Genomic DNA, 15015 nt, shown 5'->3' with positions numbered 1-15015 from the left:
TGAATATTAACTGAAGAATGACAACTATGATAGATCTCGTAAATTTTTTCAGAAGAGGTCGTGGAATGACCTCCCTACTACCCACCTGTATGATTTCCCCGCTCATGAGGCACAGCTTCTTGTTGTCATCGAGCACGGTGTTCATGTTCTCGATCCACACGGCGTCCACGGGCCCGTCGAACAGGATCCACTTGCGGTCGCGCGTCGCCGACATCGCGTACTCGCGAAACGCGATGGCCAGCACCCCGTCCGACCTGAGCGACGGAACTTGGGTAATGGATGACATCGACTGAGAGTTACGGCACTATAGTAATACTTCCATATAACAAAAAACTATTATTTCTCATACGACAATACTGTCGTTGTAAGCTTTGTTACCATTCGTGGGATGCGGGGTCGAAGCAACCGTAAAGCTGTCCCATTGTAATGGCCTTGGGATTGATGATTCGATACACGGCTCCAAACTCCTTGTGCCTCGGCGGCGGCTTCATGAGCTGTAGCGCTCGCAGGGACTCCGCTAGCGCCTGATAGGCCTGAGTCTTGCCACCCATTGGAGGGCCGACTATCATAAACCCATGACGAACTAACATCATTTCGTATATCTGGAACGATATATGTAAGAAATAAATATATCTCAAGATATTCAAAAATCTTTTAGTCATCATCATCAATGACACTTTTTTCTGTAATTAACATTTAAATATATATATATTTTGTAAAATTCGTTTTTTAATACAATGGTTGTTTTTTTGACATCAATTTAGAAAGGGGCTAATTGCAAAACAGGCCCTAAAAATAAATAACCCAAAGTACAAAATAGTCACAGCTAAAATATTTTTTAGCCTAATAACTGTTGTTGATTATACCGAATACTTTTAGATAATTCTATAACTGAACAATCAACATCCATCACCTGTATGATCTTCTCGAGGTACCAATCGGTGGGCTGCAGGTTCCTCTTTTCGAGCTCCTTGTTCACACAGCGCAGCAGCTCGGCGCGGTCGGGCTGCGGGATCTCCACGCCCGGGAACAGATCCGAGTATATACCCATGAACAGGGGGACGTCCTGGGAGATTGTATTGTTGTATTAAGCCATCAGCGCACTGACAGTGTTAGAAGTAGTTTATGTATGATAATGTAAATGATAGACCAACAAATGACGGTAAGCCATCATCCAATTTACCTGAGATAGAAACTTGGGCATGTTCACATCAATGATAGCTCTCAACACTAGCTGAGATTCATCTTTCTCAGGGTAGTTCTTCTTGAGCGCTCCGGAAGCGAGCAAGACTGACTTGACTGCACGCATTCCGTAGTCGTAATGGTTCTGAGAGGAAAGCTGCTCCGAGCAGAGCTTGTAGGCTTGAACTATTTTACGAGCTAAGCTGAAAATGTAGTAATTAAAATACATTTTGTTGAGTATAACAATAAAATTGATTCTGAAATTTTACCAAAAAAAACATCTTAGAACAGCGAATAATGAAAAAAAATTCAGACAAAAGACAAAAACATTTTTAATTTTGACAGGTTTACATCAAAGTAGAAAAATACTTACGGGCCAGCATTCACGAATCCGTTGGAGTATAGCGTGATCTCCCCTATCATGGCATAGTCCGGCACCATCATGGCCACCGTCCGGAACAGTACTTTGAGGTTATCCGGTAACTCTGTTCGTCCAGCATATCTGAGGCAAAACACCAAAAGCCGTAATAGCAGGAAAATTTCAGAAGTTATTTGATTATATCGATTACGTCATTTTGTTAAGTATATTCTAAAATATATGCGTTAGATATTCCGTTCATCTCGGAAGGCTCACTCTACTATACTAAATAGTAGAGTTCAAAAAATTTGAAACCAATTTTATATATTTTATAAACTGACCCAGGGTTCATGGTAATGAAAACTGAGCAAGTTGGATCTAAACTAATCTCGGTGCCCTCAAAGATGAAGCGCTTCTCCCGACGCAAGATGGCTAGCTGGATGGAGAGGATCTGCTGCGCCACCACCGACAGCACCTCCAGCTCGATACGGTTGAACTCGTCGAAGCATGCCCACGCGCCTGACTGAGCCAGACCCTGGGGGATCAAAAGAATAAGTAATAAGCAGACAGGCAGAAGTGAAGTCAGATATATAATTAATTAAATTAAATTAAGTAAGATAAAACATGTATATATGTAGATGTCGAAAAATTTGTGCTTTGTTATTTGTTATTTAATTATTTGTCCCTTTCATCTAGATTATGAAAAGGATATAGCAAAAGAGGGGAATTCTAGTCCAAAGAAAGGTTTTGTTTATAAAGTCCTTTAAGGAAACAATGTTTATTATGTGTTAGCCAATGATTATCATTGATTATCAGTTAGCCACTGCTTTTCGCATCCCTTGGCTTAAGATATAAAAAAATATATTCTTCGTACACACTTTATTGCTAAACTTTAAAATCGCACCTTGAAGAATTTCCCAAGTGCCTTATAGTCGAGTCCATCAGAGCAGTTAAAGACGACGCACTTCTTCGCCACTGCCTTTGCCAGATCCTTGGTAGTTTCTGTCTTACCAGTTCCAGCGGGACCCTCTGGCGCCCCGCCCAGATTGAGCTTAAGAGCACTCATTAATGTTCTGGTAAAAATATAATTAATTACATCATTATCGCAAAACAAATTAGCTTTTTTTTATCGGTTAATAATTTAGACTATACACAATAAGCAAAGATGTATCAGGTGACTTATCAATGGCGTTTCAGCTAATCTTTGCACAGCTTGGTATAAAGGTATTAGTTGACACGCTCCGGTAACTAATGATAAATATTAACATTTATAGAGATTTATAAAAAAATAAATTTAACATAATGTTAGAAAACGAAGAACCAAAAGTTACCAAATACACATTTTTAAATTAGAATAATCAAATAGTTACTACCTAAAACATCTGTCAGTGAGCGGTGTGGCGACCAGTCGACCGGTGTTGCCCAGGTATTCGAACCCGTAGTCCACGTCAGTGGTGACCATCGAGCATACGATGCGGTCTCCACGCCACTGATACCGCAACTGAGAGATCCAGTTGAAGTCCGTCACGTCGCGCACACACTTCTTTTCCATCTCCTCGAGGATCGAACGACCTGGAGGCCAAGATGACGCTAATTTTATAAATCGAAATCATTAAAGGCCCTACACGTTTAAAAAACCTTGCTGACGGACCTGCAAAGTAGGTACATCAATTTGCAATTATACTACACAGCGTCTCTATTATAATACGATACGACATTTCGCCCAACAAACTCCTGGGAAGGTACCGTATCTTAACAAAGTGAGCAGTCACCGTGCACGTCGATGACGATGAGCGCCTCCACGGTGATGCGCGCGCCGGGCTCCAGCGCGCCCTGCACCAAGTACACCAGCCCGTTGATCTGTTCAGTGCTGCGATCGATCAGCTGCGGCAGGCTGGTGCTCTGGATCGCCTCTATCGCCTGTAGTAGTAGTCGTGACTACTTATAAGATCTTCCGTAGTTTTATTTGATTATACACGTTATTCTACCGCATCGAAAAGAAAAGGCACTCGATTAAATATTCTACATACAATTTACAAACAGCTACAAATTCTATAAAGAAAGCTTAGTTGATATACCTCAGCTGTGTACTGAATGCAAGAGCCCGCCTGTACGATCTGCCCGGGCCAACTCAGGACCCACTCCTCCCTCTTGGTAAGGGCGTACGCGGTTATAGACTCGGAGGCCACGTCTCGCAGGCTTATTATCATTTGTTGTTCCAACTGCTGCAGCCACCGTTCTACCATACCCTTGAAAAAATAACACATTTTTGAAATTATAAATTACATTGCCAAGAGTATTTTTTATGAATGTAAAATGGAATGAAGTTAATGAAAACACATTTTTTTCTATGAAAACTTACTTTAGCATCAGCTGGTTGAATAGTAGAGGACAGTTTGACCATCTCTCCCTCAGCGGACGCCATGCCAACGATTTCTTTGGCTGCGTTGAACTCCAAAGTGTAGATGCCTTCGAAGCATTTCTTGAGGTGCGGTTGGACGCGCATTGGGTCTTTCGTCTCGGAAAGAATTTCGAGAAGTTCGTCGTTGGATAAGAAGAAAAATCTGTTGAATACACGAATTTATCTTAAGGACGTATAAAATATATATTCTCTAAAAAAATATTGTCGTAAATATAGTCGTAATGATATATATTTTATTTTATTAATGAATATCGAACATATTGTAACCCGTTACCTGTCTCTCCTTCTTTGTTTATAATATTAACAAACCTTGGAAAGAATAGCCTCTTCTTTTCTAAGTAATCATTTAATCCTCTTTGAATATCATCTAACAAGGCATTATTGTATCGCAACTTCTTCAATAGCCCAGGATAGTCCGTAGCTTTCAAAACCATAGGCTCCTTCTGTGTGGCCGCCATGATAGTCCTCCACTCCTTGTCGACGTCACGGAAGTTCCTGGCCTCAGTTGGCATTTGCCGCATTATATCCTCCGATGAAAATATTGGTTCGAGGTACATCCATGTAGCTTGACACTGCAAAAAAACCAATGTATGATAAAATCTCAATCGATTCTTTTTTTTTGTTAACTTTTATGTTCTAATTTAATAATAATAATTTAATCTAATAATGTACGAGTATTGCTTTAAGTCAGAACTCACCTGCAACCACTGGTCCAGAATATCTTGCATACTGATTAACTTCTCCTCCCAAGCGACCATATCTGCTTCGAATGCCTTCACGTATGGCGAACCACGCATCGTCTGCGATTTCAGTATATGATCGTCCAATTGCTGCTGTACATCATCCAGACCTGTTAAGATGCCTACCCCCGTATCTCTGTAAATCAAAAATATAAAGATACTCACTGTAATACTGTATTATAAAAAAAAAACTAAATCAGTCGCATCGCTCGTTTCACCGTCTCACCGATAGGGTACTACGTCGAAGCGCACACCAAGCCATTCCTCCTTCATCTTGGCGAGCGCCTTCTCCAGCGCGTGCTCCTTGGAGGCGTGCTGCTCGATCTCCTCGAGCTGCGCGGCGAACACGTGCACACCCTGCTCCACCATGTCCGCAAGCGTGCTGCTCGGCGTGCGCACCACCTCCGCGCCCACCAGCTCGCTGATGCGCGCCCAGTGACGGTCGCGCATGCCCTACGCAAATCTCACTCGTCTTCAATCGATATGAGCAGTGACTAACAGTACTGGTCCAAAAGGTTATGATATTTGATTCATCCTAAGGCATTATTATTCCTCAATTTAATTATACATACTTTATAATGAATATCGTATCTTGAAAAATAAATGAAAGCAAAACTGCAAATACCGAAGAATCCTCGAGGACATTTTAATGTTAATATTAATTATTTCTAAGCCTATCTAGTCTATAGTCATTTAAAGATTTACAATTTCTCTTACATGTACAATATAAAATGACAAATGAAAAATTTAAAAACATTTATGTTTGTGATCATGTGCTGCTGCGAGATGATAAAAACATCTCAATATGGCCCACGATCCACGCCACGATTACAAATTAAATTCTATTTTATGCATTAATTTAAACTTAAACATATACATTTATATTAATTTCGGAATGGCAAATTCTTACCTTGTTGCAAATAGCGCATAAAACAGGTAACAGAAGCTTGAACTTCTCCAACTTATTCCGCACCATGTCTGCGATACGCTTAGCCCCGGGGAATTCGAATAGCTGTTTTCCAAGCTTATACAGCAACTTCCACCAAGCCTCCACGTCTTCGGCGATCCTTTCCGCGTCTAGTCCCAGGAAAGGCCCGTGATACCTAAAAAAGTATTATTAAAGACAAGAACGTAACAAACATTTGTAATTGAAATTTTTAAATATCTATCTAATTTTACCATTTTTCGTAGCCGTCATAGAAGTCGTAAGCCGTGTGCCACAGCTTGTGGAATGGTTCGACGCTGGCTAGCATGCTCTGCAAGCTAAAGTACACCGAGGCCTCTTGCTCCAGTAGCGTCTCCTCATTGATTATTTCGTCTGCTTCGCGTTTATCATCCTAATTATAATATTTGAAATGATAATAATTCCTAATTATATTTTAGAATGTACATCGATCTGAGTTAATTAGAAAGAAACTTTGATTAAATAAAATATATTTGATTATAGAAATTAGTGACATTATTGATACAAGAAATTGTTCGTTGTTTGATCTTGTATTATAGATATAGACTATAGAATGAAATTACCGATAAGTTCTTAAAGATATCGTCGACTTTTCCGACAACCTCTCTCAACAGATCTAAATTTAGTAGAGGCGGGTCAAAACGTCGGAACTGTTCAAGTTCCTTCTCGTGCCTCTTTAGTTTCTCCTCGAAGATGGCCTTTCTAGTCCTCAGCTTGTCTTCCGCCATCGTCTTTTTAGTGTTAAGAGTCTTCAGAGTAAGGTCGATTGTTTCCTCCATGTCAAGAGGCCAGAGGAATACCCGCGTGTTAAGATTTATATCTTCAACTGTTGTTCCAGAAATAAAATTATAATTTAAAAAAACCCTTTCCCAGGCTTTCATAAATTAAAATGTTTACCTAATACATGTAAAGGGGTAATTTTATTAGACTAAAAGCAGGTTAATGTAACAACAATAATTATTTTGAATGATACTATTTTCTGTAATCAGGGCCAAACAATTGGATTTATAAATATTATAATTAGGGTTAAGTAAAAACATTATGATGGCGTTAATCCCACTGCAATGTATGCCATGCCTCCCATAACTTCCAAGGAGTAAAGACATTTATCGTCTACTTGCTGACGTCAGTGTGTGTCTGTATGTTTTTGGATATATGCGAGAGTTCTACTGACACGAGAGATGTGCGTGTTCGTGAAGGAACAGCACGTAAAGCGCAGAGGTGCGTGAGCGCTCGCGCAGCTCGAACAGGGCGCAGTCGCGGCAGTCCTGGATGTAGGCGAGCAGCTCCACCAGCGCGGCCGTACCGTCCGGGCTCTCCGACGTGCGCGCCGCCATCTCCTCGTATACGTCACAGATGCTGCACACGACACCCGTAGTATTTTATTCGATACCAATTACTAAACAGACTACATTGTATACTAGTTTTAATTAAATAGTAAAACTCAGATGTTACCAAACACATGTTAAGAACAAACAATCTGACTGCAAATAATCTTTTGATACTATAATCAACTGATCGAAACAAGTCTTAAATTTATCATACTTTTTCTCGTGTATAGAAATGATATAACATAAAGAACTCACGCTCTATTCCACTTCCTGTTGACAGCAATGAAGTGATCCACAATATATTGTCGGAGACCGTCCGCCACGCCCCAGAGCACGTCGTTGATAGGGCCGCAGTCCAACATTATCATGTTCAGGGGTATATCTCGTCGGAGGAATGCGATTTCGTCACGAAGTTTTTCGTACATTATAATACGAGCAGAGAAATCCTGCAGAAGGTACATTAAATTTACACTACGCTATTCACTGTGAGTTAGAAAATACAGATGTTTTTGTTTTATACCAATAGCCACTCTTCGCTAACAATTAATACACGAACAAAATAAGTTTCGGATTGCCTAGTCGGAAAATGTAGTAGTAGACTAGAAAATAAATTTAAAATAGCATAAATTTTACTCCTATACAAATATTTTTGGTATGCCTTGTAAAGTATGAAATGTAAAGCCTACTAATATGGCTCTAGACGTAACCAACCTTTAAAAATGGCGGCGGTTCCAAAGCGAAGAATTTAAGTAGATCTTGATGAGCGGTCTCATCAAGGAGATAGAAGTACTCCTCGTATCTGAGAAGAAAGCTCAGCGGTCCGGGACGATTCTGGTTGAAGTGCTTAATACATTTGTTAACTATAGCCGTCATATATTCTTCGTCTGGGTATACCGACATCAGGTAAGGTTTTGGACGATTTACTCCTAAAATTCAAATTAATATTTAGATATGAATTCCTTTGTTTAATGATTTTAAACTTACTTTAATACTTATTGCAGTTAATTTACTTTGATTATCAAAATAAAAATAATTGACATATTTACAAAATTTTTATATAAATAGCAATATAGACAGAAAACAACATATTATCAGGTATGTTAACTCTAAAATTGAAATGTGTCATGTTGTCAATAACGTATAAGGTAGGAAATAATCATGATAAATAATCAGCATACCAGGATACATTATGTTGTCAACACTAGGCAGCTGGTGGTTTACATTGATGATAGTGTGGAACCATTTGATAATCATAACACGCATATGTTCGAGGGTCGGGTCGAAGGAGATAGTTGTAGAGCCAGGCTTCCCAACCACCTTGATGCGTAGGAGTGGTCGCTTGATGAACGTATAATCCTTATACTCTGTGCCGTAGTCGTTCCCTTCCTAGTTACGCAGAAAATACGTAATTTTTTATACAATTATAACTACAAGTATTATTCAGACCTGCACTTTACCATTACACCCTCACTCAAATAATCCGAAGCAATAGCAATCCCATATCAAAATACGGGAATATAATCATCGCTATCATCGAGCCGAGATGGAGTGGTTAGAACGCGTGCATCTTAACCGATGATTTCGGGTTCAAACCCAGGCAGGCACCACTGAAATTTCATGTGCTTAATTTGTGTTTATAATTCATCTCGTGCTTGGCGGTGAAGGAAAACATCGTGAGGAAACCTGCATGTGTCTAATTTCAACGAAATTCTGCCACATGTGTATTCCGCCAACTCGCATTGGAGCATTGTGGTGGAATATGCTCCAAGCCTTCTTCTCGAAGGGAGAGGAGGCCTTTAGCCCAGCAGTGGGCAAATTTACAGGCTGCTAATGCTAAATGCTAATGCTATCATCGAAACTCTAGACTGCTTCCAAAACCGAATTACTTTTTAGACGAGATATACTCTAGGCAGCACCAACCTTGGCAGGATGTAGCGCTATATAAACACTACAGATACTAAAAATATATTATGCACTCACCCAATAATAAGAAAAATATTCTGCAAAATGATTCACGCTTCTCTCGACTAAGTCACGTACTTGTCTCGACATTAACGCATGGATAGCGCTGCACAAAAATACATACGATTAAACTAGAAGTTTATAGATCTCACTATTATTCTGATCTCATCAACCATTTGGCAGTACCTGAAAAACTTCTCGACTTGAAAGGTGGACTCCTTCTTCTTCTTCGACACGTAAACGGACCAGTGCTGCCTCATCTTGACCATAGTATCGGCGACATCTATGAGCCAGTTGTCCAATAACTCGGTTCTGGTCTCCGCACACAACTCGGTGAGACGCTCGGTGAAGTCGGAAGAGTAATGTGGAAAGGGGTGACGAGATTGCATCTTGGTCATGTCGCAGATGTACACATTTTGATATCTAAGATTAAAAGTAGAATTGTCGGTTCCGATTCAATTAGTCCTCATTGCCTTTTTTTCTCAAACGATACTATTAGATTAGAGAAATAATCAATTGAATGTAAAGACGAGTATTGTGAGCGAAACGAGAAAAAAATACTGAAATTTAAACGACGAAATAAAAAATATTGGTACCTCTCCTGCCAAATCCTTCTGAGCTCTAGCAGCACGGGGTTCCCTTGGTAGTACCGGTAGGCGAGCGCGTGGCGGGCGCGCTGCGCGGCGCTGTGCCACGGCACGGGCGCGCGAACGCTCAGCGCGGGCCACAGCGCCGGCAGGAACGCGATGCGCAGCCGAGTGCGCTCCTCGGGGTCCTCCAGGATGTAGGCCAGCAGGCATCTAGTCACGGTGACTATTGTTATGTCGAGCCCCACGCCGATCGCCGTAGCAAAAAGGTGGTCGTGGACGGTAGAAATAATTGAAAAATATTGTATTTTATTATTATATTGTTTTTATTTTTTATTTAGGGTCTAAGGAGCTGTATTTATTCATTGGCTGCATTGTAATAGACTATCTGAACATAAGTACGACGCTATGTTAATTCAGCAATTCTCCATCATTACTTTAAATAACTTACCGAATTAACGTACAAGTAATATAAATGGAAATGTATAATAGACTCTGCTTCGTGTCCGTTCAAGCAATTGTAAAATTTGGATATAGGATTGATACACTAAATATTACTACATATTTCATAGTTATCATAAAATAAGTCCTCTATTATTTCAGACTTAATCAGCTAGCTAGGATACCTCTTCATCGCCATCACGAAGAACTCCCTGATATCCGCCTCGTTCTGTCGGACGCAAGCTTGGTAGGTCAGTATCATCAATCGTTTCTTAATCTTCGCCGTCTGTTTATCCACTGTTACTTTAGCGCGTTGGTACAAGTGTTGCGGGAACTCGGGAATGTGAATACCGGTGATCGACTGTTGATTTTGAATAACTCAAAACAAAAACGGTTACAACTTTTTAAAATTCAGTAACGAATTTAAACTTATACAAATATTGTAGTTCAGATTCTTGATTGTATCATTCGTAGGTCGCGAGAATCTAAGAATTAAATCGTTTCAACTTTTCATGTCTGAGTGCTTGAAATTTAAAAAGAAGGTATCATGAAATATCTTGGACAATGAGCTCAAGAAGAATCTAACAGTAAGATCTAACATCTACAGGGGAGTCAACCGAGTAACTGTTGATGACAAATTAATAAAAGATATATGCTAACTGGCACAAAATATGTATTTTTAAACATTTGTGGGTGCTTACCGTCGTTAAATAGTACTGGATTCTTTCGAGATCCTTAGGATGTATATATCTATATTGCTCCTCTTCTGTAATTTTTAATAATTCGTCTTTCTGATCATCGGGATCACGTGGTAATTCGAACTCCAACTTTGCTAAATGCCTAATTAAGTAAATGACTGTAATTTCATAATATACATAAATTGGACATCTTAAACTAGAAGTGTTAAACTAGGTCATCAATATATTAGGGCGTCCGCTGATTTTTTAGTGGGTAAACCCGGCGTACCTGGACGCACTCGGCGTTCAAGGCTCCGGGGAGTCCCACACCCCCCCCCCCCACATTCCATCACATGGGGGAAGCGCGTAACGCGTTTTTCCAGTGAGAAAAAAAAATCATCAATATATTAAGGAGTCTTTATTCAAGTAGGTAGTAAGTAAGTTTCAATATCTTTTTTTTTATGGCATTAGTTGGCGGACGAGCATATGGGCCACCTGATGGTAAGTGGTCACCACCGCCCATAGACAAAGGCGCTGTAAGAAATATTAACAATTCCTTACATCACCTATGCGCCACCAACCTCGGGAACTAAGATGTTATGTCCCTTGTGCTTGTGATTACACTGGCTCACTCACCCTTCTAACCGGAACACAACAATACAGAGTACTGTTATTTGGCGGTAGAATATCTGATGAGTGGGTGGTACCTACCCAGACGGGCTTGCACAAAGCCCTACCACCAAGTAAATATCAATAGTATACTTTAATTAAAAACACTTTAAAATCGCCATTTATATGATTAGGTATATTAATTTAAAATTATAGTTTAACTTTTTTTAATTAAAATAAGCTTTGTGAATTGTGCTTTTTGGATTTCCCAAATTTATTTTAATTTTTAACACAAAATAATTTATATTTTTTTTGGATTCCTAAAAAAGCATACAAAAATATTAATAAATATCGCTGGTAATAAATCGTTATGCAACGTACTTTTTCAAAGCCTCCTGCGCCGCCAATTCGGCTTCTTCTTTTTCCTTTTTTCTTTTCTCTATTCTTCTTCTCTTTGCTTCCGCCTCAGCTGCCTTTCGTTTTTCATAAGCACCTGAGACCAAGTCTTCTAATAACACCAACCCTGTCGTCGAATTACAAACGAATACTTAAATAAAAGTACAGTAACAGCCTGTAAATGTCCCACTGCAAGATAAGGCATGCTCTCCCTTTGAGAAGACGGCTTGGATATGGATATGGATATGTACAAATGGCAGAATATAATTAAAATTAGACCGCCGAGCACGAAATTGCTTGACTGGTTTTAGCATTAGTCGCTTAAGATGTTCTAACTATTATCGGCCATATCAGCTATCGGCTCGAACGAACGCCAAGTTAAACCAAGTTTTCAAAGCCTGCACAGTCGAATTATTCTCTTATTCTTTATCTTACAAATCTAATTGAAGTTATATAGCTAAAAATTCCGTTGTATAAAATGTTATATTATGTATAATTTAATGTTTGTTTTATAAATCTACCTAGATTTCAAAAACCATAACCGAAAACCGAAACCGAAGTCCATCCGCGTTCCTGTGCTCAAATCCTAAACAAGACTTTAAAAAAGTGCTTAGCTTAGTTGCCTACATAAGTTTATCAACATCAAAACACTACACTCTACAGCAATCTATTAATTTAACTTCGCTAAACGCATCCAATACGCTGGGGGAATCCCCGTCTTTATATCAGGTACTTCCCCAGGAATCCATGAATGAATGGGGGGCATCATTCAGCTTTGTCCCCCCAGGCGTCTGACGAGCTTAGTCCGCCACTTATATAGACTATACTCTTTTACACCACAGATATAAGAGAAAGCTAGATCTAGCTATATATACGTATATAAGTCTGTGTCTTGTACATAAAAACTTATGGTTTTTTGTAACTTAACAATTATCCTGCTCTTTGTACATACCAAGAAAAACTAATTTAAAACTTTTCACCTTTTGGCAACTTATTTTTCGCCTTTTCTCTATTCAATGCTTCGAGTTTTTCTTTTTCTCTCTCTGCCCATGACTTTAACGGTGGAAATTGAAGTTCTCCGTTTGGGCCAAGTGGTCCATACAGTTGAGGAGGGGGACGTCTTTTCGGTGGCATGTTTATAGTTCGCATCGTCTTTGTAGATCTCGTATAACAGTTACCTTTAAGTATATATTTACAAATATTAAAGCTAATCAATTTATTTTTAAAACACCAATAATTTTTATCCAATAATAATCGATTGCTGGATTCCAATTCAAATGTTAGGACACATTAAAAGGGAAGTGCATTTCAGGTATGCTTATAAGACTATAATTGGATATCTGTAATTAACATTTTAAGAGTACCAATATATATTGTATTATAGAGTGTCAAGATTCAGAAGATGAAACGCCTCACCGGCAACGCGCTCTTTTCGTTTAAGCACTCATCTTTGTAATATCGTTAGACCGATACTCAGTCGATTTTTAGAATACCTATTAATGTTAGTAGCTTAGTGTTTTAGTTATGTTATGTTTTAAAGTTCTTTTATTGTTATTTTCGTAAAATAGGTTGTGATCAATTTGGACAATTGTCTGAATAAAAACATCTCTCCTCCAATTTATGAAATTTATTTTTCAGTGCCAATGTACTTATGCGGAGGAGACCACTAACCATAAAATTGCCAAACTGATCCTTCATCGCATTCATAAATCACCAATGTGATAGTAAGTCTATCTTATATGATCGGGTCGTCGTGATATAAAGTCATTTAAATTAATCAGATCCGTTACCCAAATTGGACAACAATCCTATTCTTAAATCTACATAATACTTACCAATAGAGTCTACGGGTTTCGCATGGTTAAAGCTATCTCTATACGGAACTCCCCTCGTCCAAGATTTCGCCTGCACTAGAGGAGGAAATTCGCTGCAACCGCCATCGCCCTCGCCTTGAAATTTGACAAACCCTCATTGCAAAAAATATTATTCTGAGATGAGCAAAAACATTATTATTTCAATCTATTATTAGTAATGCGGTGCTTGATACCTTCAGGATAATAGTTTTTAGCAGCTCGCAGCAATTGGCCATCTTGGCCAAGCTCCTGGTTATAACCAGCTCGCGGCATCCATGGTAATCCTGGCTGTTTCCTCGCTGGAGTTGGCACAAAGCGTGAAGGACATTTCTCAGCCTTACTCGCTGACGGTGCTGGCCGTTTTCGATCGCGACTATTCATTCTTCCTGGACAAATCATTACAGAATACTTACACTTACTAAAGAAACTACAGTAATTGCATTAAATTGATTAATTTAATTTTATGTTGATATTTATGTAAATAAATTATTGGAACATACATGATATTCTGCTTATATTCGAATTAAATATATTTTATTACCTATTTGTGCATTTTTAATGTAATTTTTTACATATATTTACAACATTTTTAAGTAGCTTTCGTATAAGTAGATATATAACAAAGGAAACAATTTCAAAACTATTCCTGCAATAATAATCAACGATATATTTACCTCAAATTCAATTATTGCTCTATACGATATTGCTTAAAAAATACAACTTTTCGAGGTCAAACAATGACAGCGTCGTAAATTGTTTACGTTGCCATGACAACGCCACTAATTGTCAAAATCACGATAAACATTGATATTATCAGCCAGTTGAGCTGACGGAGCTGATTCACAATCAACGCGTATTCAAACTTCCTATGAATGCCCTTCCTAGCACACAATCAAGTTTAGGCTTGGTTCACACTGTACTTACGTATGTGTTTTATAATATTTTCTATTTAAAATTTTGAAAAAGGGTAACTTCTGAGTATCTTGCCGGTAAGCTAATTTTGTAAAATTACTATTCAATACCGTACATAAAAATATCTGTTAGGTCTATTTGTAATCTTGGAGAGTTTCCCTTCCAGAGTTTTTTAAGATTGTGAGTATTCCTACAGTTGCTTCACAGTGCGTTTTCTAAAATATTAAGTACATATTTAAAATTTTATAACTTTTTGTGTGCATTGAGAAACACTACGAAACTAACTTAGACCCCAATGTTAGCACGTTCCGATGGCTAGAGAACTAACCCTTATCTTATCACGATGCAGGTAACCCTTCAGATAGTAAATGTAATACCAACTTTACAAAACAAATATATTTATAACCGTAACTAACAAAGTATCACATTTGAATTAAAAAATAAAAAACACTTTAGTTTCGCGTCCTAACTTTGTACAGGAAAAAGTTTTTTTTTTGTGTTAGAAAAAATCCTTGAATCCTAATTCTAACGATATCTATAGAATTCAATTGAATCAAAACAAACAAACAATTTTCATCATA

General features: G+C 38.5%; 1 protein-coding gene across 1 annotated transcript in view; it reads right to left on the bottom strand.

Annotated features, from left to right (window-relative positions):
* The window catches only part of LOC125065950 (dynein axonemal heavy chain 3), a 36824-nt gene extending 22921 nt beyond the window's left edge, over window positions 1-13903 (bottom strand). Inside the window, exons 1-30 of the mRNA XM_047673810.1 lie at window positions 13717-13903; window positions 13505-13618; window positions 12650-12847; window positions 11655-11796; window positions 10689-10827; window positions 10173-10348; window positions 9556-9759; window positions 9146-9382; window positions 8978-9065; window positions 8176-8383; window positions 7709-7923; window positions 7253-7443; window positions 6841-7025; window positions 6230-6492; window positions 5882-6039; window positions 5613-5805; window positions 4929-5155; window positions 4661-4838; window positions 4272-4534; window positions 3903-4104; window positions 3619-3789; window positions 3313-3460; window positions 2914-3112; window positions 2445-2613; window positions 1882-2075; window positions 1556-1684; window positions 1184-1385; window positions 914-1066; window positions 379-602; window positions 86-254 (exon numbers count right to left, since the gene is read on the bottom strand). Of these exons, the coding sequence (XP_047529766.1) occupies window positions 86-254; window positions 379-602; window positions 914-1066; window positions 1184-1385; window positions 1556-1684; window positions 1882-2075; window positions 2445-2613; window positions 2914-3112; window positions 3313-3460; window positions 3619-3789; window positions 3903-4104; window positions 4272-4534; window positions 4661-4838; window positions 4929-5155; window positions 5613-5805; window positions 5882-6039; window positions 6230-6492; window positions 6841-7025; window positions 7253-7443; window positions 7709-7923; window positions 8176-8383; window positions 8978-9065; window positions 9146-9382; window positions 9556-9759; window positions 10173-10348; window positions 10689-10827; window positions 11655-11796; window positions 12650-12847; window positions 13505-13618; window positions 13717-13903 (5526 nt within the window). The remainder of the gene's footprint in view (window positions 1-85; window positions 255-378; window positions 603-913; window positions 1067-1183; window positions 1386-1555; window positions 1685-1881; window positions 2076-2444; window positions 2614-2913; window positions 3113-3312; window positions 3461-3618; window positions 3790-3902; window positions 4105-4271; window positions 4535-4660; window positions 4839-4928; window positions 5156-5612; window positions 5806-5881; window positions 6040-6229; window positions 6493-6840; window positions 7026-7252; window positions 7444-7708; window positions 7924-8175; window positions 8384-8977; window positions 9066-9145; window positions 9383-9555; window positions 9760-10172; window positions 10349-10688; window positions 10828-11654; window positions 11797-12649; window positions 12848-13504; window positions 13619-13716) is intronic.
* Window positions 13904-15015: the final 1112 nt, after the last annotated feature.

This window comes from Vanessa atalanta, chromosome 8 (genome assembly GCF_905147765.1).
Source record: "Vanessa atalanta chromosome 8, ilVanAtal1.2, whole genome shotgun sequence".
Classification (NCBI taxonomy): domain Eukaryota; kingdom Metazoa; phylum Arthropoda; class Insecta; order Lepidoptera; family Nymphalidae; genus Vanessa; species Vanessa atalanta.
Note: the sequence above shows the minus strand (reverse complement) of the source record. Positions and strands in the feature narration are given on the sequence as shown.